The 25,940-nt window shown below is 42.5% G+C and overlaps 1 protein-coding gene and 1 long non-coding RNA gene across 5 annotated transcripts in view; one reads left to right on the top strand and one right to left on the bottom strand.

Moving 5' to 3' along the window:
• LOC138661749 (cytochrome P450 2B11-like) overlaps positions 1–20,868 on the top strand; it is a 76,506-nt gene extending 55,638 nt beyond the window's left edge. For 3 of the 4 annotated variants that reach the window (XM_069746642.1, XM_069746641.1, XM_069746640.1), the window contains 8 exons: positions 15,480–15,642; positions 15,728–15,877; positions 16,915–17,075; positions 17,162–17,338; positions 17,572–17,713; positions 17,939–18,123; positions 19,156–19,297; positions 20,004–20,803. In XM_069746642.1, coding sequence (XP_069602743.1) covers positions 15,480–15,642; positions 15,728–15,877; positions 16,915–17,075; positions 17,162–17,338; positions 17,572–17,713; positions 17,939–18,123; positions 19,156–19,297; positions 20,004–20,188 — 1,305 coding nt within the window. In that variant the 3' untranslated portion in view covers positions 20,189–20,803. Of the gene's footprint in view, positions 1–11,976; positions 12,217–15,479; positions 15,643–15,727; positions 15,878–16,914; positions 17,076–17,161; positions 17,339–17,571; positions 17,714–17,938; positions 18,124–19,155; positions 19,298–20,003 lie in introns of those variants that run through there. The other variant, XM_069746643.1, reaches the window with a different exon arrangement.
• LOC138661751 (uncharacterized) overlaps positions 20,698–25,940 on the bottom strand; it is a 28,892-nt gene continuing 23,649 nt past the window's right edge. Inside the window, exon 3 of the long non-coding RNA XR_011317961.1 lies at positions 20,698–20,721. This is a non-coding gene — a long non-coding RNA (uncharacterized lncRNA). The remainder of the gene's footprint in view (positions 20,722–25,940) is intronic.

The raw sequence follows: 25,940 nt of genomic DNA, 5'->3' as shown, positions 1-25,940 counted from the left end.
AGCCTATCTAGATTATTGGATAAAAAAAATTGGAGCATGCTCAGTTTAAAAAACCGGATCAGGCCGCCGGATCCGCCATTTTCTGCATCCGGGAAACTTCCGGCTCCCATAGGCTTCCATTCAAGCAAACAGCCGGAAGCGCCGGATCCGACACTTAAGGTTTTTTCGCCGGAATCGAGTGTACGCCGGATCCGGCATCAAACCGGAAGGAACGCTGGGCCATCCGGCGCTAATACAAGTCAATGGGGGAAAAACCGGATCCGGTTTTTATTTTTTCCGGTTCCGGTTTTTCTCCCGAGAGCCGGATTTAGCCTGAAACAAAAAACCTAATGTGTGAAAGCAGCCTTACCTTTCTTAAATATCGGTACCACGTGAGCCACCCCCCTTTCACCACCCCTGTTGGTAGGACGTTGTTTCCTTTAACGCATATGACTAATTTAATTAAACAGTACTAATACTAACATCCAGGCTCATCGAAACATTATGGTTTAAACTTGGGAAAATCACAAAAATAAATGGGTTTCACATCCTGCCGTACCTGCGTTGTTTTCACCAGAGATGCTGCAAAAACACTGATGGCAGCGTTTTGGCTGCTCTTTTTTTTTTTTGCACTTTCGTTGCTTTCTACGGCTGAAAATCACTGAAAAGACGCTGAAAGAATTGACACGCTGCGGTTTTCAAAAACACAGCAGTTTTCCAATTCAGTAAAAAATGAAAATTCAAAGCGTGTGCATGAGAATTCTGAAATTGCATACCTTTTGCTGGTACTGTAAAAAAGCAGCTTTTAATTTACATAATAAAAGCGGCAAAAAAATCAACGTGTGAACATAGCCTACAATTACACCACCACTGGACTCTGGAGCGGTGAAAATGTGCTTTGTTTAGTTAGGCTACGTTCACATTAGCGTTACGCTAATGTGCGTCGCTGTTGCGTCGGCGACGCAGCGGCGACGTAGCGGCGACGCGCCCCTATGTTTAACATAGGGGACGCGTGCGTTTTTTTGTTAGCGTTTTTCGACACGTGCGTCGTTTCCGACGCTAGCGTCGGACGCAAGAAAATGCAACAAGTTGCATTTTTCGTGCGTCCGATTTTCGTCAAAAAACGACGCACGCGTCGCAAAACGCAGCGTTTTTGTGCGCGTTTTGCGCGCGTTTTTTGTGCGTCGTGCGTTGCGTCGCTGACGCACCGGCGCGCAACGCTAATGTGAACGTAGCCTTATGGATTGTGCTTTTCTGTCTTATAGATGAGTATTATTTTGAAGAATAATGACTGCATTGTGCCAGATGTAAAATTTGGTGGAAGGACAATGAAACGGTCTTGTTTGTGTTTTTCTGATGCAGAACTCCAAATCTGAATATGCAGATTAACAAAATAACAATATGATTGCCTATAGCCACCACTAGAGGGAGCTCTTCCATACATGAATAGTACACAGTACACTCCTAAGCTCCCTCTAGTGGTGGATGCAGATAATCTAAATCTACAGTATATCCATGAAAGTAATTCAGAACCTTGTGCCAGAAAAATGAAGCTCTGAGCGCCATAAGGATAAATTAAGAAAAAAAAAAATCAGTGCCGTATTCTAAACCGATATGGATTAAAATAATTCAATGGATGTTTAAAAGTTACCTGTCACATAGGAATGTGCAAGCCGCTCTTTGTTTTATTGAGAAAGAGCATATTTGCATACAAATCTAACCTTCTATTACGAGGATATAACCTAAAACGAGAGAGCAACCAAACAGACCCAAGTACTGCTATAGGCAGACACCTGTGTCCCGGAACAGAAGGAACTTCCCTTGTGTAAATGTTTACCAGGATCAGATTTAGCACATATATCATATTTACACAGTGCATGCCCCATTCAGTAATTTTTCTGCTGATAGTCAGCAAATTCTGAACACAATGGGCAATAAATTGGACTGAAAGTTTATTTTATCTTTTTTAATCATTTTTTCCTTGAATAGGTATATATTAAATGTACACTTTTGCCAAAGTTGCCCTTGCACCAAAAATTAACAAATGTTTTACAGAAACAGCGCCCCCCCTTGCCTTTGGCAGTGTCTGGAATTGCAGCTCATGAGTAACAGTAGTGCTGTTTCTGATATTTAAAAAAAAATACTAATCTTTTTCTTAATTCTATAAACCCCTAATATTGAAGATAGACTGGATTATTGACTGCAGACACCAGGTCAGAAGTAGCCAAAAATATACAACTTTGAGGTTTATAAGAGCTCAAGTTTAAAGACATTGTCCAGGATTAGAAAAAATGTGCCTGATCTCTTTCAAGACAGCGCCACACCTGTTTATAGGTTGAATGTGGTATTACATCTTATCCCCATTCACTTCCTTGGGACTGAGATGTAATTCCAGACAAAACAAGTGCAAGGCAAGTATTGAGCTCTCTTATCCAATACCAATGCTTTTTGACTGCCACCTTTTAAAATTCCTCCTTGGTGCCCCTCCAAAAGTAATAATACTTTTGTGCCAACTCCTGGCGGTGCCATCCAGTAACATCATTGTACTGCCTGCACCACGACACTGGCCTACAGGAGAGAAAATGGTGCCCTACGGCTCCCTACTCTATCACAGGACCCAATGGCATCATACTGACACCAATACAGTTGTAGTTGGTACTTGATCGGAGATCCGAAAGAGACACCCAGACAGAAGTTTGGGACATGTGCACTGTTCTTGGGCCAGCAGAAGTTTGGGGCATGTTGATATTGTTACGGATCTAATTGGTACTCACCGTGAGTCCCAAACAAGCCACCCGAGCAGAAGTTTGGAGCATGTGCACTCTTCTAGCTTTGGCTCAAATGACAAGAAAGTAGTTTCTTTCGTGTTTTTTTTCTTTCGAAATTTTGCATGCAGGGCAGCCTGTGTCTTTATCCTTTGCATGCAGGGCAGCCTGTGTCTCTATCCCCATGCCATGTCACCGATTAGAGACTTTTATTAGGGGAAATAGAAAGCGTCCTCTGCACAGGACAACCTTGGAACTAAGAGACACTGGGAAGAGCAGCTCCCGCTCTGGTGGTCTTAGCTAAGAAGTGGTTTTGACAGTTGCGCTACATGACATAGAAGTGCTGTAAATCCATATGTGCAAATATCGAAATACAGAGAGGAAAATAGGATGGAAATCCTCTGTGTTGCACTTATGCCCTGGTAGGTTAGAGGGTCATGGATTGCTATCATGATGCATCTCTAATACAGGTGCCTCTCACAAAATTAGAATATCATCAAAAAGTTAATTTATTAACTTCATACTAGACGTCAAGCTGCTTGGATAGTCTGTCTCTCTACTCTCCATTCTTCCTCCAGACTCTGGGACCTTGTTTTCTGAGATTTAGTGTGATGTTTCCACAATCAGCGGTGGTTTGGGGAGCCATATCATCTGCTGGTGTAGGTCCACTGTGTTTTATCAAGACCAAAGTCAACGCAGCTGTCTGCCAGGAAATTTTAGAGCACTTCATGCTTCCCTCTGCTGACGAGCTTTTTAGACATGGAAATTTCATTCTCTGGCAGGACTTGGTACCTGTCCACACTGCCAAAAGTACCAATACCTGGTTTGCAAACAACAGTATCATTGTGCTGGATAGGCCAGCAAACTCATCACACATCCAGGGCTGCCACTAGGAATTTTGGGGCCCCATACTGGGAACATTTTCGGGGCCCCCTTGAGACTCCACCCAGGCTCCACCCCAGCTCGCCTCCACCCCTCAAACTGTCCACAGTCCCACCGCTCTCTCTCGGAAACACTCCACTTCTCACCAGTCACACATTAAGGCTATGTGCACACGTTGCGGATTTTGCTGCGGATCCACAGCAGATCTGCAGCTGCGGATTCGCAGCAGCTTTCCATGCGTTTACAGTACAATGCAAACCTATGGAAAACGCAATCCGCAGTGCCCATGCTGCGGAAAAAAAAGGCGCGGAAACGTTGCGGGTTAGATTCCACAGCATTTCAATTCTTTGTGCGTATTCCGCAGCGGTTCACACCTGCTCCTCTATAGGAATCCACAGGTGTAAAACCTCAGGTGTAATCCGCTCAAATTCCGCATACAAAAACGCGGTAAATCTGCGGTAAATTTACAGGTAAAACGCAGTGCTTTTTACCTGCAGATTTATAAAATCCGCTGCGGAAAAATCCGCAGAGCACCTTTCTATGTGTGCACATACCCTAAGGCTATGTGCACACGTTGCGGATTCTATGCGGATCCGCAGCATTTTTTGCGGTGCAGAAATGCTGCAGATCTGCAAATGATTTACTGTACAAGGTTAATCAATGATAAAAAAAAAAGCTGTGCACACTTTGCAGAAAATCCGCTGCAGAAACGCTGCGGTTTAAGGCTATGTGCACACTTTGCAGATTCCACTGCGGATTTTTCCGCAGCGGAATTGCAAAATCCGCAGTGAAAACCCATCGCGGTTTTTACTGCGGATTTATCGCGGTTTTTACTGCGTTTTCTTCTGCGGATTTTCAACTGCAGTTTTCTATTGGAGCAGCTGAAAATCCGCAGAAAAGAAGTGACATGCTGCGGAATGTAATCCGCAGCGTTTCCGCGCGGATTTTTCTGCAGCATGTGCACAGCGTTTTTTGTTTCCCATAGGTTTACATTGAAATGTAAACTCATGGGAAACTGCTGCGGATCCGCAGCGGTCAAATCCGCTGGGGATCCGCAGCAAAATCCGCAAAGTGTGAATATAGCCTAAAAGAAGTAGCATGTCACTTCTTTTTTGTGAATCTGCAGCGTTTTTGTACCCATTCCATTATAGAAAACCGCAGGGGTAAAAAATGCAGCAAATCTGCAGAAAAAAACGCAGCAAAAACACGCAAAAAACGCTGCGGAACCACACAAAAAACGCGACAAATCTGCAGGTGCGTTTTCTGCCAGGAGAGGCAGAATCCGCACCAGAAATTCCTTAGGCTAATCCACAACGTGTGCACATAGCATAACAGTTCCCATCACCAGATCACACATACAGCCAGCAGCTTTTGTTTGGCCAAAAGATTTTTTTTAATCTGCCACGACAACAAGGTAGACTCTTTTGGCCAAGCTCTACTATACTCTAACCTATTAAACATTTGTCAAAATATGCAATGCAATTTATGTATATATTTTTTTTTCAATTTTTAAAATGATTATGCAGTGTCTTGTGTACAGGTAATACAGTGATCACCGATGCCATTATACACAGAAGCTCTGTATATAGTTTTAGTGTACAAGTAATTCAGTGATCATTAGTGGCATTATACACAGGAGCTCTGCATAGAGTGTATAGTGTACAGATAATACAGAGATCACTAGTGACATTATACACAGGAGCTCTGTATATAGTATACAGTGTATAGTGTCAGTGTACAGGTAACACACTGACTCACCAGTGACATCCTTCATCTTTGCTCTTCTTTTTAATCCAGCGCAGACCGCCATCACTTCTTTCAGCCAGGGCTTGTCTCTAAATAAAATAGCACAGTTACTTAGAGCCCTGCTTCCAGAGCACATTCCCCACTTTTACCCTTTCTTCTACACTACACATCTTAATACCGACATGCACCCACCATTAATATATAATTGGTTATTATGTAATCCACCATTCCAAATATAAATTATAATCCGTCACTGTGCCCCCACTATCTGTATATAGCCACTTTCCCCATTTAATATATAAATTAATTAGCACCTGTACTCTTTCCCGCAATTCATTACCAGTCACTTTATCCTCAACGCCCCCCACTATGTGCCTCCTGCTCTAACCCTTACCCCGATTCATCATAGTTATATACTCTTTCTGCCTCAATTCATTGTCAATGTCTTCTCTCTCTCCCACCCTCTATTCATTATCAACTGCTCTTCCCCACACTCAATACCTCATTTACTCCCCCACCCTCATAATTTATCATTATTTGCTATCCCCACCCCCACCTTCAATTTAATCGCTGTCTCCATCCTTCACCCCTACTTCATTATTTGCAGTCCCCATCACCCCCACTTCATCATTTGCAGTCCCCATCACCCCCACTTCATCATTTGCATTCCCCATCACCCCCACTTCATCATTTGCATTCCCCATCACTCCCACTTCATCATTTGCAGTCCACATTACTTCATCATTTACAGTCCTCTATCCCCTTTCACTTCAGCTGCAGTCCCCCTTACTTCAACATTTGCAGCCCCCTATCACCCTTCACTTCATCTGCAGTCCCCCTTACTTCATCACTTGCAGCCCCCCACCCCCTATCATTTTACCATGTGCAGTACCCCCTCAAACACACTTCATCATGTGCAGTTAACCCTCCCCCATCTCACCCATTTAAAAAAGCAAAAACTTTTTTTATACTTACCTCAGTCATTCCAGAGGTGTCTAGTGTTTTCAGCCATGAAGCAGCTAGAATGTATGGGCTATAGTCAGGACCTGAAAGGAGCCCATACATTCTAGCTACAGCCGAGCAGGAGCTGCGCAGCTGAATAGGTTAGATGGCCGGGCACAAAAGGGTCCCGGGCCCCAGTGCTGACATGTGCGCCATGGTGCACATTGTTTTAGTGCTCAATGGGGCCCGATCAGCAGAAGCACAAGAGTGGGGCCCCAGAACTGTGGGCACCTCTGTGTACTGCAGCTCACCTGGCCCCGTACAGCAGTAAGGGCAGTAATGCCCTGATGGCGGCCCTGCACACATCACACAAGCACAGCGCACATATCACACAAGCACAGCAAACACATCACACAAGCACAGCACACACATCACACAAGCACAGCGCACACATCACACAAGCACAGCACACACATCACACAAGCACAGCGCACACATCACACAAGCACAGCACACAAATTACAGCAGCACAGCACACACATCACATAAGCACAGTGCACACATCACACAAGCACAGTGCATACATCACACAAGCGCAGTGCACACATCACACAAGCACAGCGCACACATCAAACAAGCGCAGTGCATACATCACACAAGCGCAGTGCACACATCACACAAGCACAGCGCACACATCACACAAGCACAGCGCACACATCACACAAGCACAGCGCACACATCACAGAAGCACAGCACATACATCACACAATCACAGCACATACATCAAACAAGCACAGCACACACATCCCAGAACCACAGCACACATCACACAAGCAGAGCGCACACAACAGAGAAGTACAGCACACATATCACACAAGAACAGCGCACACATCACAGAAGCATAGCACACACATCACGCAAGCACAGCGCACACACCACATAAGCACAGTGCACACATCACACAAGCACAGTGCATATATCACAGAAGCACAGTGCACACATGTCACACAAGCACAGCACACACATCACAGAAGCACAGCGCACACATCACAGAAGCACAGTGCACACATCACACAAGCACAGTGCATACATCACTCAAGCACAGCGCACACATCACAGAAGCACAGTGCACACATCACACAAGCACAGTGCATACATCACTCAAGCACAGCGCATACATCACAGAAGCACAGCGCAGACATCACACAAGCAGAGCGCACACACATCACACAAGCACAGCACACATCACACAAGCACAGTGCACACATCACATAAGCACAGTGCACACATCACACAAGCACAGTGCACACATCACACAAGCACAGTGCACACATCACACAAGCACAGTGCATACATCACTCAGGCACAGCACACACATCACAGAAGCACAGCACACACGTCACACATTCAGAGCGCACACCTCACAGAAGTACAGCACACACATCACACAACCAGAGCGCAAACAACACAGAAGCACAGCACACACGTCGCACATGACACAGAAGCACAGCATACACATCACACAAGCAGAGTGCACACATCACAGAAGCACAGCACACACATCACTTAAGCACAGCACACACAGCACACATATCACAAAGCACAGCACACACATCATACAAGCAGAGCGCACACAACACAGAAGCACAGCACACATCACACAAGCACAGCACACACATCATGCCAGCACAGTGCACACACCACAGAATCACAGCGTACACATCACACAGGCACAGCGCACACATCACAAAAGCACAGCACACACGTCACACATTCAGAGCGCATACATCACAGAAGCACAGCACACACATCACACAAACACAGCGCACACACCACAGAATCACAGCGTACACATCACAAAGGCACAGCGCACACATCACAAAAGCACAGCACACACGTCACACATTCAGAGCGCACACCTCACAGAAGTACAGCACACACATCACACAACCAGAGCGCAAACAACACAGAAGCACAGCACACACGTCGCACATGACACAGAAGCACAGCATACACATCACACAAGCAGAGTGCACACATCACAGAAGCACAGCACACACATCACTTAAGCACAGCACACACAGCACACATATCACAAAGCACAGCACACACATCATACAAGCAGAGCGCACACAACACAGAAGCACAGCACACATCACACAAGCACAGCACACACATCATGCCAGCACAGTGCACACACCACAGAATCACAGCGTACACATCACACAGGCACAGCGCACACATCACAAAAGCACAGCACACACGTCACACATTCAGAGCGCATACATCACAGAAGCACAGCACACACATCACACAAGCACAGCGCACACACCACAGAATCACAGCGTACACATCACAAAGGCACAGCGCACACATCACAAAAGCACAGCACACACGTCACACATTCAGAGCGCACACATCACACAAGCACAGCACACATCACACAAGCACAGCGCACATGTCACACAAGCACAGCACACACGTCACAAAAGCAAAGTAAACATCCATGAAGATTTTTCTGGTACTTACACTGTCTCATTGAAATGCTTACTAGAAATAAATAATAGCAGCTCTGAGAACTGATCGGACTTGTGTCCTTTTCATAAAACCTTGCATATTGGTTTTGTTTTTTAGAAAAATGATGAATGCTCCTAATCTGGCCAGGGCCACCCACTTTTGTGTGGAGTTTACATATTCTCACCATTTTAGGTCAGGAACATTTCCAAATTTGCCAGAATAGTTTTCAAATGTGGGACTGTTGGTAATCATGGACACGCACCGAACTACTGTGTGCTTCAGAATTTTGAGATTCCTTCAGTAAATATAGATCCCTCTCTAAAATAGCAACATTGGAAAAATGGCTTCAATATTACCAATGAGATTTACCACCATAGTGGATATTGACCTATCTGACTTTTCACACAATGGTAATCTTGGAGATTGTATCCTCCATGTCCATGAAATTGTAATGTGTCTGGACATTGGAATTGACAAACATTGTGTGATGCCATCTCAGCATCCAATCTCATTATTAACACTGACCACACTGGTATGTCATCCATGTGTAACCTGTAGGTGACATCACTATGTCCAAAGAGCAAAAACGCAGTGTACGGCAATAAGCAAACAAGTGTCTCCCGGAACAGAAGGAAGTTCCCTGAAGCAAACATATACATCATATATACATAGTACAAACCCACATGGCATCTGATCATCGATAGGTAGAAAAATCTGAAAAATTTATGAAGACATCAATACCACAAATTGATAATGACTCGTGAATCTGGGATCTAAAGTGAATTTACACGTTTAACCATAGTTCCAAAAGTTAAAGCTTACTTACCTTTTCCCTATCCTTCAGATCTCGAGACACTGACGATCACACAAAAAAGTCCTCTGAAGCGCATGCCGGTGCTTACAGAAAAGATATATATCTTGGTACCGTGTTAGCCAGTAGACAGAAAAATGTTTAGAATTGAGAGTCCTCAGTGGTTGATACCTTTTAATGGCTAACTGAAAAGATGGTAACAAATTGCAAGCTTTCGAGACTACTCAGGTCCCTTCATCAGGCATAGTCTATGCCTGATGAAGGGACCTGAGTAGTCTCGAAAGCTTGCAATTTGTTACCATCTTTCCAGTTAGCCATTAAAAGGTATCAACCACTGAGGACTCTCATTTCTAAACATTTTTCCTAGAGCTTAGTGTTTTTACTGTTTAGGAAGCATGCTTGGTGCTTGGGATCTTTTTTCTTTTTTTTCTTGAGTGATCGATTGAGATCTCTGGACCTGGACACCCACTAATCTGCAGTACAGGAAATTACAGACGACTGACTGGCACTTCCAAGCTAATGTGAGCAGGTGCATACTAGGAGCAGTAATCTCCATATACAATTTGTAAATTAGCTCTCTGACCGAGCACTCCGCCCTCTAGCATTTGATGGATTCTAAAAAGACAACATAGTATTAAATACATTGTTCATCCAGCCATTATTTCAATGCATATTATACTCAATGCAGCAAACTAGAAGTCATACGTAATCTTTAGTTACATCCATAAAGTTTACCAGAGACGACACATATCAAAATACAATGTTTTAGGAAGAGAAAGTCATAAATAATTATGTATTTATATACACTATTTTGATTTCTTTTACATCTCGTTCTTGTACGTTTAAGGCCTCCATACACGTTAGGTAAAAGTCAACGGAACCCACAGATTTTGTTGGAATTAGTTTACCATTTACGGGGGGCATCCTGACTATCCTGAAAGTCACATCCTCTGTAATACCCCAGGAAGAAAAACAACTCGCTTTATTAAAAGCAGACAGGAGAGCTTTATCTCTGTGAGATACATCACAGCAGGTAGTCTTCATCAACTAGCTCAGGGACAACTGAAAATTCAGAAGAAATAGTCACATAATGGCCATAAATAGTGTTATTCCTCAAGGACAGCTTTTTCTGAAAAGTTGCTTGACCTGAAAGACACATTTTAGGCTGAGGCAACAAGGTGACTTCCAACATGAAACCAAAGATCACTGTATACTGCTGCTACATTGCTGTGAAAAACAGAGTAATGAGGTCACATCCGCTGGGTACTGCTGTCACCAAGTTACAAAAAAAGAGCAAAAGGTGCCTGGCATGCCAGGCTGAGGATGTCAGGCGCAGAAGTGAAGACTGCCCTTGTAAGGCTGCCAATGAGTACAAGACTGGACATCTGATCAGGCAGCGCAAATCTTTTTCCTTAATTATAATATGCATATTTAATGGCACCGTGAATATAACCTCTCATGCAATAAGGATTTTTTTTCCAAAAAATGATTTGTAGTAAACTATATGTACCTCAAAGTGCTTAAAAAAAAATTAATACAATAATTAAGTAATACAATGTTGTACACATCAGCAAAGCAAAATGTCGTCCTAACTTATGGCTAGTACGGAAAACTCATTTACATAATATATTTTTAGGAACTCAGAGTTCATGGAGATGGGGCCTATTCATGAACCTAAAAGACTAACCAGAGTGAAGCTACAAAGAGCATCTTTAAAGTTGGAGGACTGGATAGATCTGTCCATTACATTGATATATATATTTCAATCGGCGCCATGTAATGCTTCATTTCTCCTGTGGAGGCGCTGTCAGGTTCTATCATAGACTGAAGCTGATCAGAGTGGGTTTCCTGTGATGATCTTACGATCAATGGACACTTGTCTAAAGCACTTGAAGGCCAAGTTCACATGTCCAGTAATCATCCGTCGAAACGGATCCAGCAGCAAACCATTGTCAAAAACGTTGTGCAGATACAACTTTTTTTGTCCTCCTTATCAAAAACTGATTTAAAAAGAAATGTTGATAATTTATTGGATTGTTTTACTACGTTGGAATTTTTCCCTTTCCCTGGTCCGGTGCGTTGTGTCAGTGTCATTCCTTCACCGGTGACTCAGCGTCCTCTGGATGGACACAGACTGAGTCCTGTTATCTCTCAGGGTCGTCATCACTGCATCTGTTTGTATTAGGTAATACGCTTGGCGTGTGCTCCGTCCATTTCAAAATAATACAAATATTTGCCTAAATTACTCAGTGCAAAATTATTTCGTTCCCGGCCCCTATTTACATGACCTGAAGACAATGAGCCGGGATCACCCGAGTCCCCTCCTCGGAGGTTGTATATAAGAGCCCTCCTCAGATGAGCAGCATTACACCTCCCCGAGAGACACCCAGACTCTGCAGCATGCTTCTGGCCACCACTATTCTCCTCCTTGTCTTACTATGTCTGGTCTGTACAATATGGATAAAAGGAAAACCTAAGGATGGGCTACATCTGCCTCCGGGACCTCGTCCGCTCCCAGTGATCGGGAACGTTCTCCAAATAAAACCTCAAGAGTTTTTGCTCTCACTCCAGCAGGTAAGTAATTGGGGATACTATTTATGCAGAATAGTATAAGTTCTGAAAAAAGTTGTTTGTTTTTTCTTCTAAAAGTAAATGAATTTTGCAGTTGAATATTATTACAAATTTTGCTCCCTTTCACCTTTCATTTTCCAGCTGCAGAAATGAACTAAGAATTGGTCAGCGAGCTCCTTCTGGCAGGAGAGTTTCTAACTCTTGTGTTTGATCTTCTGAGCTCCTCTCAGCTGATTTATGACCACATGGTCGAGCTCAACTCTCCAGCTGACATAAATCAGCTGAGAAGAAGGAAAATTAGGTGTAAAAGTAGGAGCTCACTGACAAATTGACAGTTAAATCATTCCACAGTCGGTAAAAATCAAATGATTTTAAAAGGCAAAAAAAATCACAATATCTTTAACCCCTTCATAACCAGAGGGATTTTCGTTTTTGCATTTTCGCTTTTTGCTCCCCTTCTTCCCAGAGGCATAACTTTTTTTTAATTTCAGGTGATTAAGGCCATGTGAGGGCTCCTTTTTTGTGGGACGAGTTGTACTTTTGAACGACTTCATTGGTTTTAACATATTGTGTACTGGAAAACGGGCAAAAAATTACAAATGCGGTGAAGTTGCAAAAAAAAAAAGTGCATTTCCACAATTGTTTTTTGCTTTGCTTTTTTAATATGTTCACCAAATGCTAAAACTGACCTGCCGTTATGATTCTCCAGGTCATTTCGAGTTCATAGACACTAAACATGTCTAAGTTCTTTTTTATTTAAGTGGTGAAATAAAAATCCGAAATTTCTTAAAAAAGAAATTGTGCCATTTTCCGATCCCCGTAGCGTCTCCAGTTTTTGTGATCTCGGGTTGGGTGAGGGCTTATGTTTTTGTGTGCCGAGCTGACGTTTTTAATGATACAATTTTGTTGCAGACACGATCTTTTGATCACCCGTTATTGCATTTTAATGCAGTGTTGCTGCGATCAAAAAACTTAATTCTGGCCATAAAGCGAGCGGGTTAATTTTTTTTTATATTGATAGATCAGGCGATTCTGAACGCGGCAACACCAAATATGTGCATGTTTGATTTTTTTTTATTGTTTTATTTTGAATAGGGCAAAAGGGGGGTGATTTGAACTTTTAATTTTTTTTATTTTATATTTTTAAAAACATTTTTTTTTACTTTTGGCATTCTTCAATGGTCTCCTTGGGAAACTAGAAGCTTCCATAACCTGATCGCCTCTGCTACATACAGGCGATGATCAGATTACCTGTATGTAGCAGAATTGCTGACTTGCTATGAGCGCCGACCACCAGGCGACCTGTTGTGAATTCTGTGGTCAAGCTCCCTCCTGTGGTCATGAGTGGTACTTCGGCTGGTTCTGTCTATGAGCTTCCTCTGGTGGGTGTGAGTGGGGCTGCGGCTTCTGAGTTTCCTTCCTCAGGTGACGAGGTTAAGTCGTTAGGTGCTGCTCTATTTAACTCCACCTAGTTCTTTGTTCCTGGCCTCCAGTCAATGTTCCAGTATTGGTCTTGCTCTCTCCTGGATCGTTCTTGTGGCCTGTCTGCCCTGCATAAGCTAAGTTTTGCTTGTGTTACTTTTGTTTGCTATATTTTCTGTCCAGCTTGCTATATTGGTTTTTCTTGCTTGCTGGAAGCTCTGAGGCGCAGAGGGAGCACCTCCGTACCGTTAGTCGGTGCGGAGGGTCTTTTTGCCCCCTCTGCGTGGTTGTTTGTAGGTTTTTGTGCTGACCGCAAAGCTATCGTTCCTATCCTCGGTCTATTTAGTAAGTCGGGCCTCACTTTGCTAAAATCTATTTCATCTCTGAGTTTGTATTTTCATCTTTACTCACAGTCATTATATGTGGGGGGCTGCCTTTTCCTTTGGGGAATTTCTCTGAGGCAAGGTAGGCTTATTTTTCTATCTTCAGGGCTAGCTAGTTTCTTAGGCTGTGCCCGAGGCGCCTAGGTCTGGTCAGGAGCACTCCACGGCTACCTCTAGTGTGGTGTGATAGGATTAGGGATTGTGGTCAGCAGAGTTCCCACGTCTCAGAGCTCGTCCTATGTTAGTAACTATCTGGTCACTTTGTGTGCTCTTAACCACTAGGTCCATTGTGGTTCTGAATCACCTGTTCATAACAGCGACCCTCATAGCAATCCAGCAATGACAACCATAGAAGTCTGCTGGAGACCTCTGGTTGTCATGCCAACCCACCGGTGAGCCGCAATCATGTGACGGAGGTCACTGATGGGCAGATTTCCAGCTCTCGCCGGAAGTGCATGTTAAATGCCACTGTCAGAGTTTGACAGCACCATTTAACGGGTAAATCACTATTTTACCTGCGGCTGTTAGAGGCACATGTCAGCTGTTCAAAACAGCTGACATGCGCCGGAAAAGACGTGGGCTCACCGACGGAGCCCACATTAATCAAGGGTGTCCGACATCAGCGTATTATTACTCCCGATGTCGGAAAGGTGTTAAGGAAACGAAATAGCAAAAATGATTCTTAACAAAAATACCTGCATATTTACAACGGTTACTTGTAAGCCACATTCTTTAAGCTCATGAGTAAGAAAAAAAGGCAGCAAATCCTCTAAACATACTGGAGATTTATGAGGAAATGCTTTTGTTACCAGGAACAACCAATCACAGTGCAGCTTTTAAGAGCAGAAAAGGAAATAAAAGCTGTGATCCGATTGGTTGCAATGGCAAACCATTTCATAGTTCTCCCTTAGTGACTATGTACGGCCTTTCTAGGATATGTCCAATGTTGTAACTATTATTCAGTGCAACTGACATTAATAATGAAACAACCGTGCAGATACTGTAGGAGGAATTAAAGATTTGGGTGCAGATAAACTTTTGACAACTTTAAAGACAAGTAATTGGGACAAGTAAAAGTCCCTCACAGTACATTCCCCACACAGTATGATGTCCCTCACAGTACATTCCCCACACAGTATGATGTCCCTCACAGTACATTCCCAACACAGAATGATGTCCCTCACAGTCCATTCCCCACACAGTATGATGTCCCTCACAGTACATTTCCCCACACAGTATGATGTCCCTCACAGTACATTTCACCACACAGTATGATGTCCCTCACAGCACATATATGTATAGTGCCAAGTACTGCTCATATAAGAGGATGGTCAGGAACTCTTGCACAGGGGCCCACCGGAGGATTCTTCTGATCTCCTGTGGGCCAGTCCAAGCCTGGATGTATAAAATTGTTTTAGGTACATTACGATTTTGTTTATTTTCATCTCATCTTCTTCACAGTGCCAGAAAAAATATGGCCCAATATTCACTATATATTTGGGATCTCGCCCAACTGTGGTGCTTTGTGGATATGATGCGGTAAAAGAGGCCTTAATAGACAATAAAGATGTATTCAGTGGAAGAGGGAAGATGCCAGTGCCTGAATATGTGCTGAAGGGATATGGTAAGATGTCCAATCATTAGTTATCCTTATGGCCAACCTATACTTCTTATATTTAGGAAACTCAACTGAGTATTTTCTGTTCCAGGAATTATCGGCAGCAATGGAGATCGCTGGAAGCAGATGAGACGCTTTGCACTTACCACCCTTAGAAACTTTGGGATGGGCAAGCGGAGAATAGAAGAGAGAATCCAGGAGGAGGCACAGTTTCTAGTAGAGGAATTCAGCAAAACTGAAGGTGCAGAAAAATTTCATATGTATCTCCTATATCATGCAGCTAGTCCTTTTTATTGTCAGAGAGATGGAAGCAAACAGAAAATCTGATCCAAATATGTAGACAGGAGTCTAGATATGGAGTTGCGGTCCTGGAGGTGTTCAAAGTTAGACATTCCAGGGGTCAAACCATTCTGGCATCCAGGGATTGATCAGGATAATTGTGAGGTAGACAACTGGGTCAGAAGATGGAATGATGATCCACAAAAATGGACCAGGGCAGTATCTCATTGATACAATAGGTGGCACAGGTGATAGTAGATTGAGGATTCTAACAGGACACAAGGAACGTATAAGAATCGCTGAAGTAATCTCAGAATTAATCTAATGACTAGTTGCAAGCAATTGGCTGGTCAGTCAGACCACCTACTTGGGCCACAAGAGGATGAGTCAAACCGGCTCCTGCACCACTCATCGTCTCTGTCTGGGTGACTAGGAGAAAGTGGTGGCACCTGACAGAAATATTCAGCATTGAATCATTGGTAGGAGAATATGTAACAATAGTTATGTTCATCAAGCCAGGAAGGGCATGTATTGGTACAAGACTCCATGATATCTTAGAAGAGGAGGACTACCCAAAAGCCTCTTCACCAGTAATTAAGTCTGCAAACATTTATATTTCATTTTATATATTGCATCTATGGCTGTGGTTTAGCAGCCTAAAATGTGACAGGTTCCTTTTAAATGTGCCAATATGGTTTTGATCTCCAATCTCACAAATTTACTGAAGGTTTGCATGCCCTCAGAGTATCTCCCATTTGTATTATCCAATAGTGAAAAATGTAGACTCCTTACAATGCTATAATATAATATCAGACAAATCTAGCTCAATGTCCAGTTGTTCAAAACAAAATAGTAATTGCTAAATCATTCTTCATAAATAAGTTAAAATTCAGTAAAGTACTACAAGTGGCCGTATGTTATAGGGTCAACTGAAAGAAGAAGAGAGTAGAAGTAACCTTTACTAGATAATATAAGTAAAACTTCTTTTTTTCTCCTTAGGGGAACTGTTTGACCCAACTTTTTTCTTTAGTTGTGCCGTATCCAACATTATCTGCTCTGTTTTATTTGGCAAGAGGTTTAGTTACAAAGATGAAAGATTTTTGTCTCTTCTTAAAAATATCACCGGGGCTGTTCGATTCATGAATTCTGTTTTTAGTTTGGTGAGTACCGCTGTTTTACTTTTTTTTTTTTAGAACTAACAACTCAAGATGATTTTTCACTTACTTAACCAATTTTACGATTTTAGATTTTCACCTACCTGCATGAACTTATGCGCCATATTCCTGGTCCTCACCAGAAAGGTATTCAGCATCTGTTCGAACTCAAAGCATTCATTCAAGAGGAGGTGGAGAAGAGTGTGAACACCCTTAACATTGGCTCTACACGACATTTTATTGATTGCTTTCTGGTAAAGATGCAACAGGTAAAAAAAGACAATAAATATCTTCGTGTTTTTAGAGATTTCTTGAGAATTTAATTAAGACAAGATTAGACAGTATTAATGCATTGTATAATACATATATTCTGTACAAGGCTCATTCATGACCAGAGATGTTACTTGATGGTTGTTCAGTCAGGTTATTCTAAAATCCACATATATAAACCTTCCACTCATCTTGCTTACTTGACATGATTCTCTAATACTTCTTTTTACAGGAAAAGCAAAAACCAACCTCAGAATTTCACAATGAAAATCTTGTAGGATCATCAATGAACTTGTTCTTTGCTGGGACAGAGACTACCAGTGCCACCCTACGATATGGCTTCCTCGCTCTACTAAAATATCCTGAAATTCAAGGTACAAAACCTAAGGACATAGTTATGCTTAGATTGCTATTCAGGCTTGTAGAAAATTTTATACAAGCTAAGAATTGCTTTATACCTTCACAATTCATTGATTATTGATTAATCTCAGTTAATTATATAACCTTGTCGTGAACAATTATATCTTCTCACCCTTTCACAAACCTTTCCCTTTGGTAAATTTGAAGCCCAATTAACTTCAAATATTTATTCCACTTAGCAAAAATCCAAGATGAAATTCACCATGTGATTGGTGACCGTCAGCCATCAGCAGAAGATCGAACCAACATGCCTTACACCGAAGCTGTAATCTGTGAGATCCAGCGGTTCAGTGATATAGTTCCTACTGGGGTTCCCCACTGTACAACAGAGGACATCTTATTTCGAAATTATACCATTCCAAAGGTAACAGTCTGAGATAAGACAAAGAAAGGATGGAGAGATAGAATATCAGATATTCTCTGAGGATAAGTGCACACCATGTTTGAGCTGTATGATTGGTATACATATTTCCACCAAACACACGCCCCAGATGTCCCTCAACTGACTACATGTGACTTCAATTGTCTACAGAGTATTTTCTGACTGGCATGCTGGGACATAAAATTGAAGTATAATGTGAACCAAACTTAAGAGCCCAAAACATGGTCTGATATTGAGTGAACAAAGTGAACACCAAAAAACTTTTATTCTGAAGCCACCAAACAGGTCAACATAAGCTCAAGACTTATATCTCCATAGGAAGATTTAAGAATATTGCATACAATATCTTTAACATAGTTTTCAACGTGATGTTTTGTTAACTGTCAAAAAGAATCAGAAGTTAATTCCTGTTATCGTATTATGAACTGTTTTTCATAATGTTTTTTTCCAATGTCTGCAGACAGCAATTGCATTTTAGGTAGCTAGTAGTGATGAGGGAACGTGCTCGGATAAGGTCTTAAGGTTTTTACCGAACACGCTCGCGTGCTAATTGAGTGTATTTGGCATGCTCGAAAAATATGTTCAAGTCGCCGCAGCTGCATATCTCGTGGCAGTTTGACAGCAGCAACACATTCATGGATTAGCTGTTTGATAGGCAATCCCTGCATGTGTTGCGGCTGTTTAACAGATGCAAGACATGCCGCAGGGTCTCAAAAATATTTTTCAAGCACGCCGAATACAGTCGGTTAGCACCAGAGCGTGCTTGGAAAAGACCTTATCCGAGCATGGTCGCTCATCACTGGTAGCTGGCACTGTAATCTCGCTGTGTTGAGGCTTTGCCCATGTTTGGAAGTTCCTTCAAGACTGATGTGAACATTTTCTATGTTTTTACAGTTCTGTGAACCATGTTTGCATATCATAAGAAACATAAATATAGTAATTAATAGAAAGTTTAGGAAAAATTATTTTCAGATAAAGAATTTAATCTATTTTTTTTCTTTCTTGGACTTTCAGGGCACAAATGTGTTTCCATTACTGACTACTGTACTAAAGGATCCTGAACAGTTTCCACAACCAGAGCTCTTCTCTCCGGATCGGTTCCTGGACGATAAAGGGGCAGTGAAGAAACAAGCAGCTTTTATGCCGTTCTCCGCAGGTAAAAAAAAGTAATGCGTTAGGTGAAGAGTCCTGATCTTGAGAAACCACTCGTTTGCTTGGAAGGTCAAAACGGAGTCTTTAATTTTGGGTGGCGAATTGAGTGGCCTTTATTAATTACCATCTACAAACAATCACATAATTTACATAAAATCATAGAATGTTAGAGTTTGTAGGAACGTCCAGGGTCGTCGTGTCCAACCCCCTGCTCAATGCAGGATTCACTAAACCATCTCATCCTCTGTTTGAAGACTTCCCTTGAAGGAGAACTCACCACTTCTCATGGCAGCCTTTTCTACTCATTGATCCCCCTCACTGCCCAAAACATTTTTTTAACATCTATTCTGTAACTTCTCTCCTTCAGTTTCATTCCATTGCTTCTCGGGTTTCCATGTGCAAATGAAAATAAGATTGATCCCTTTACACTGTGACATCTCTTCAGATATTTGTAGTCAACCATTAAGTCTCCTCTTAGCCTTGTTTTTTCAATCTAAACATTCCCAGATCCTTAAACCGTTCCTCGTAGGACATACTTTATTGTCCGCTCACCATCCTGGTAGCTCTTCTCTGAACTTGCTTCAGTTTTTCAATGTCTTTTTTATAATGTGGTGCCCAGAACTGGACACAGTATTCCAGATGAGAAATTTGAGAAGCTGAGAAATGTTTCAAAAAAATTCTTAAAAAAATGTCGGTTTTTTTTTATGTAGGAAGACGAATATGTATAGGAGAAGGTTTAGCTCGAATGGAACTTTTCCTGTTCCTGACAACACTCCTCCAGAAGTTCACCCTGACCACAGTGGTGCCCACAGAAGACTTGGACTTGAGTCCCGAGTTTAGCAGTGCTGGCCATCTGCCCCGTTCTTACAAAATGTCTGCAATTCCTCGTCACTGACATTATGATGTGTGTATATGTATATATGTTTATATCAATTATCATTTTTGTAGATGACACTAACTTGAAATTCACAACTGTATTTATAGTAAGAGACTTTTGTAATATTATAGATGAGAAAAATGTTATGTAAAACTGCAGTTATGTTCCAATTTGGTGCAACCTTTTGCAAGTAGCAAGAAATCCCAATCTTCTTGTCCTTTTGTGACTTGTGTGTTGCGATAGTCGCACATTTCTGGTTGCAACATGATCGCACCCACTTTCATGAAGGTTTGATGTAGCATTGGCTTCTTTGGCCGCACTTTTTGTCTAATTTCCAAAGTCACCATCCTGTCTTAGCCTTAGTTATTTAATTTTGGGATTTTTTCCCATTATTGTAAAGACAAGGACAAATTCGTTTTTTTTTTAGATTTTTTTTTAATCAAATTCAGAAATTATATTATTTTTAACGTTAAAGTTTTTATTGTTGCACAGTGTGTTTCATCGTTTACTTTGCATCCACATTTAGACCTGGCTTTTGTGAACAAGCAGTCCTAAAAAAGATAAGAAAACTGTGTATAAGTGAAGTGTATTTATAATTGCCGTCCACAATTGAAAACCCATTTATTTATTATGTGCAGAAAGAATTAAAAAAAAAATTGTTTCTGATTTTATTGAAATAAATCTGTTTATTTTTTGCTTGAAACATTTGTAATTATTAAGTAAATGTATCTATTGATATACTGGTAAAATAATAATAGAGCAGTGTAAACGTGTCATATCCCCAAATGCTATTAATCTGAAGATGTAGTGTTAGTCTGCAGGTTTATAGCATTACAATACTGTCCGGCCGCCTTACTGAATTTGCAGCTGCTGGGAGAAAATTAACTTTATTCCTCCCAGGAGCCGCTGGTTTTCAGCCATAAAGGTGTGCACAGATCGGCTACGGTCACAGCTCAGTACACAATGAGTGATGGCTGCGTGCATGCACTGGCACTTTGATTGGCAGTCGGTGCACTCCTAAGCAGGCTGTCAGTCACAATGCCAGGGCATCAACTGAAGCCACGCATGCGTGCCTTTATGAGTGAAAGCTGCAACCTTCGGAAGAATAAAGTACATGTTCTCTCGGGTGCTGAAGTTTCAGTCCAGCAGCCAGTAACCTTCAAAACATTAAAATCATAATTTTTGTGTCAACATATTTAAGGGTGATCTACACTCACAATATTCCCTGTCCCTAATGGTACTCAAAAAATCCTCATATACATGTGTATCTCATTTATTAAAGGAGTGTTATCACTGTGGATATTTATATAATATATATAATGATAGGCTGACATCATATGTTCTGCATTTGGAAGATTTAGAAACAATCAAACATGTTAACTTGCAAAAAAATGGAAACATTTGGTAAATTTAAGCCTCACTCCAGAGAGACCTGGGAACGTCCCCAAGTCGACACTGTACTGAGCAGTGTAGCTGTGCTAGCTTGCCTGCATGACTGAAACCAAGGACCTCCCAGCAGGAATAAAGTTCATCTCCCAGGTGTCGCACTTTCAGTAAGGTGGTTGGACACGTTGATAACACTATTAACTTGCAGATTCATCCTATATCTGCAGATTAATATCGTCTTCCTAGCTAAGTTCCCTCTAACGTTCACCTTCATGTCCTCTCTGTTTATATCCACATATGATACATGTAAAATAACACAATAAGATGCACATTATCATTCCCCAAATAGTACATCATTTTAAATGTCAGTTTTGTTGATACAAGTGACCCTGCCCCTGACTTCATATTACATGACCATGACTATAAGGTCACCAACGCTTGGCTGACATCAATGAGAAGGTTGTGTGACGCCCAGGAGACCGGAATACCCAGCACCGGACCAATGGAGTCTGTCTCTTGAGGGGGATGTCACGGGTGGCTTGACCTGGTGCTGTGGCCTCAGGCAATGCACAGTGTAAGGGTATCGTGAGGGGACAGGCACTTACTTGATCAGCAGCAGGTTCTCCCAGCGGTGACGATCCCGATCCTGGATAGATGGCTATTGTCCAAATGAAAGGCTGAGGCACTGAAACGTTTAACCAGTTTACTTTAACATAAAAGGATTTACAACCAGTCCTGTCACCGGAGTCTGTATGGGAACTCTGAGTTACTTTGACCCTGCCGGGGTCTTCGCCTCTTATTGTATGCAGTTTCTGTGTGGCCCTGCTGCTGTATGTGAACTGGCTGCCAGCCCAATCTGTCCCCTCCGGGTCCTGGTTCGACGGGCAACCCGAGTCCTTTTATCGGTTTACCCCCTCTGGGAGTACCGCTGAACTCTGTGTCTGTTGCTGCGTCCGGCCCTAGTGAAGCTGATAACACCTCACGTTTTTCCGGTTGCTGTATTATATATAATGAATACAGCCACGGATCCGGTATCCGTCTTTGCGCCTGTTCTGGGTAGTGATTAATGCTACCCGGTTCTCACAATGTCCTTTTTCTCTGTCCCTCTTCTCCTCAGGCCGGTGATTTGGGCCTGGAAACCGTCATAGGGCTGTTAGAAATTCAGCTGTATGACCTCTCACTTTCAGCTCCTTAGCCCAACTGCCATTTCTTCTCTCAGACCACAATGGATCAAGGGGAGTCTCTGGAGCTCCCCCTTCTGGCCCGAGGTGGTAGTGCAGTCTTGCTATTTTAGTATTTGTATTTACTGTCAGTAACTATTTTTGTGGCAAATACCCCTAGGGGTGCCACATTCCCCCTTAGTTAAGAACAGTACTCCGGGACTGTGGGACAATAACATTTTGAAATAACAATTAATATGCACAGAGTCTTAAAAATGAAAAGTTACAAAAACCACTCAAGGAAACAAAAATAGAGTTCTGTAAAAAGTCACTTCAAATAGCATCCATTAATACAGTTCTATCCTTGAAGGTATTAGGAAAGGCACTGCACTTTGTGTCCAGGAATTTAGTTCCATTTTTCCAACGGAGTTATCAATATAAAGTCTAAAGAAAGTTCAAAAAGAGCAAAAAGCAAAGTTCAAAAAGCAGTCTTTCCGGAGCTTTGATTTAGTGCCTCCGGGCTGATAAAAAGTTCAAGAATATGCAAGAAGTTCATACAGACAAGTCTCTGTAGGCACTGGGCTTAAACGTTGCAGACTGATAACAATGACTGTACTACATTTTCTGATTAACTATATACGGCATAACATATATACAATTCACATTATGAGCTTTATAGTTGGTAATCTGCATACCTGGCCGGTAATTGACCCTGGGTACTACGCTGTGATCTACGTAATAGCGGTGTCTCTTCATGTGGTGTACTACTGTCTACTGCGGATGTAGTATCTGCCCGATCTGCTAACGATAATTCCACGACGATGGAGTTGGAAAGTCCACCGTGAATGGGATTACTCTGACCAGGAATCTGTTCTTCCTGGCCTGGAACCTCCTGTAGTACGGGGTCAGCCTCTTCCTGTCTTGGGACTTCTGGTATTGGGTTCGGTGTTGGGTAAAAGGCCACCATGGGAACCAGTACTGCACCATGGTATGTTAGTAGGGTTTTGGGAAAGTCTCCTATACAGGTGTGATACACTTCCTCTTCTTTTTTCTTTACTGGTTGAACCTGTATGGGTTGAATAACTTCTGGTTCTGGCTGGACAACGTCTGGCTCTTTCAATGCTTCCGGACATAATTTAAGATTGTCTCTTGACACTAGTACAGATGTTAAGCCTCCGTTTTTGCTAATGAGACACATTTTAGGATTATCCACTCTTGTTGGTAAAACTGTGTAGGGTACGGCTTCCCACTGATTGTCCAGTTGATTGGTTCGACGATTTCTCTTGAGCACTTGGTCACCCGGTCTTAATGGGGTCGCTAGAGCATTCTGGTTGAAAGTTCGCTCTTGTCTTTCTCTAGTTTGCTGAAGGCTTTTTTCCACACTCTCTTGCACTTGGCGATACTGCTTTTGCCACATGATATCCCAATTGGAGTCTTGAACTTCTACATCTGGTTTCAGAATTCCCATTTCTAGATCGATTGGTAATTGGCCGGGTCTTGCACGCATAAGGTAAGCTGGGGTGCAGTTGGTGGAGCTCACCGGGACATGATTATACAGATCCACCAAGTCAGGCAATTTCTCTGGCCATTGATTCCTTTCTGTCTCAGGTAAAGTCTTTAGTAGGTCTATTACAATATGGTTCATCTTCTCGCATAAGCCGTTTGTTTGTGGATGAGAGGCCGTCGTCCGGATCTCTTTGCAACCATACATATTACAGAATTCTATGAAGATCTCTGATTCAAAGGCTGTACCTTGGTCGGTGAGAACCTGTTCCGGATATCCATGGGGTCTACAAAAGTACGTTTGGAACGCTTTGGCTGCTGTTTTTGCTGTCAGATCTTTTACGGGTACTACTACCAAGAAGCGTGAATAATGGTCCACGATGGTCAAGGCATAGACATAGCCGGACCGGCTTGGTATTAACTTCACGTGGTCTATGGCTACAAGTTCAAGTGGTTGTTTGGTGATTATGGGCTGCAGTGGTGCTCTTTGGTTCTTTTGATCGTTTCTTCTGAGGTTGCACGGGCCACAATTTCTGCACCACTGTTCGATTGATTTTCTCATCCCGACCCAATAAAATCTTTCTCTTAGAAGTACTTCTAACTTTTTCCAACCGAAGTGACCAGCACCATTATGGTAAGCTTCGAGGACCATCTTCACATCTTGTTTAGGCACGATAATCTGCCAAACCAATTCATGTGTTTTCGGATTGGTGTACCTTCTACAGAGCTTCCCTTGATACAGGAACATTTTGCCTCTCTCTTTCCAGAGTTGATGCGTCTCCTCTGGGGCATCCTCATCGGGATATGCACTTTGCTCAGTCAGCAGTTCCTTCACCAACTTCACAGCCGGATTGCTGTCTTGGGTGTCAGCCCATCTATGGTGTGCTAACGGATTAAAATTCACCTCTTGTTGTTTCTGATAGGTACTTGACTGATGATGTCTTGCCTTGGGATGATGGAAGGCTGGTAGTTCAATTTCTTCAAGCTCCCCCGTTTCTTCTTCTACATCTCTCAAGTGTGGCATCCGGGATAGGGCATCAGCATTTCCATTCTTGCGACCTGCTCGATACTTGATCTTGAAGTTGTAATTAGATAACCGGGCTATCCATCGCTGTTCTAACGCACCTAATTTGGCTGTGTCCAGGTGGGTCAATGGATTGTTGTCAGTATAGACAATAAATTCTGCAGCGGCCAGATAGTGTTTGAAACGTTCAGTCACAGCCCAAACTACTACCAGTAGTTCCAATTTGAAGGAGCTATAATTTTCTGGATTTCTTTCAGTAGGCCGGAGCTTTCTACTTGCAAAGGCGATGACTTTCTCCCGACCTTCTTGTTTTTGTGACAGCACCGCTCCTAGTCCCACATTACTGGCATCGGTGTAGAGGATGAAAGGTTGATGGTAATCTGGGTATGCCAGAATCTCTTCTCCGGTTAGTGCCTTCTTTAGTTGTTCAAAGGAGTCTTCCCTTTCGTCGTTCCACTGAAAAGGAGGGTTTCGGTTTGAAGGTTTCTTCGTCTGCCCTACCAAGGTGTCTTGCAAGGGTGCTGCCAACTTGGTAAATCCTTTTATAAATCTGCGATAGTAACCCACCAATCCCAGGAATTGTCTCACTTCTTTTGCGCTGGTAGGTCTTGGCCAATCCCTTATGGCGCTTATTTTCTCGGGATCTGGTGCTACTCCCTCCGAACTCACGATGTGTCCCAGGTACTGTACCTTTGGC

This window comes from Ranitomeya imitator, chromosome 2, assembly GCF_032444005.1.
Source record: "Ranitomeya imitator isolate aRanImi1 chromosome 2, aRanImi1.pri, whole genome shotgun sequence".
Lineage (NCBI taxonomy): Eukaryota > Metazoa > Chordata > Amphibia > Anura > Dendrobatidae > Ranitomeya > Ranitomeya imitator.
Note: the sequence above shows the minus strand (reverse complement) of the source record. Positions and strands in the feature narration are given on the sequence as shown.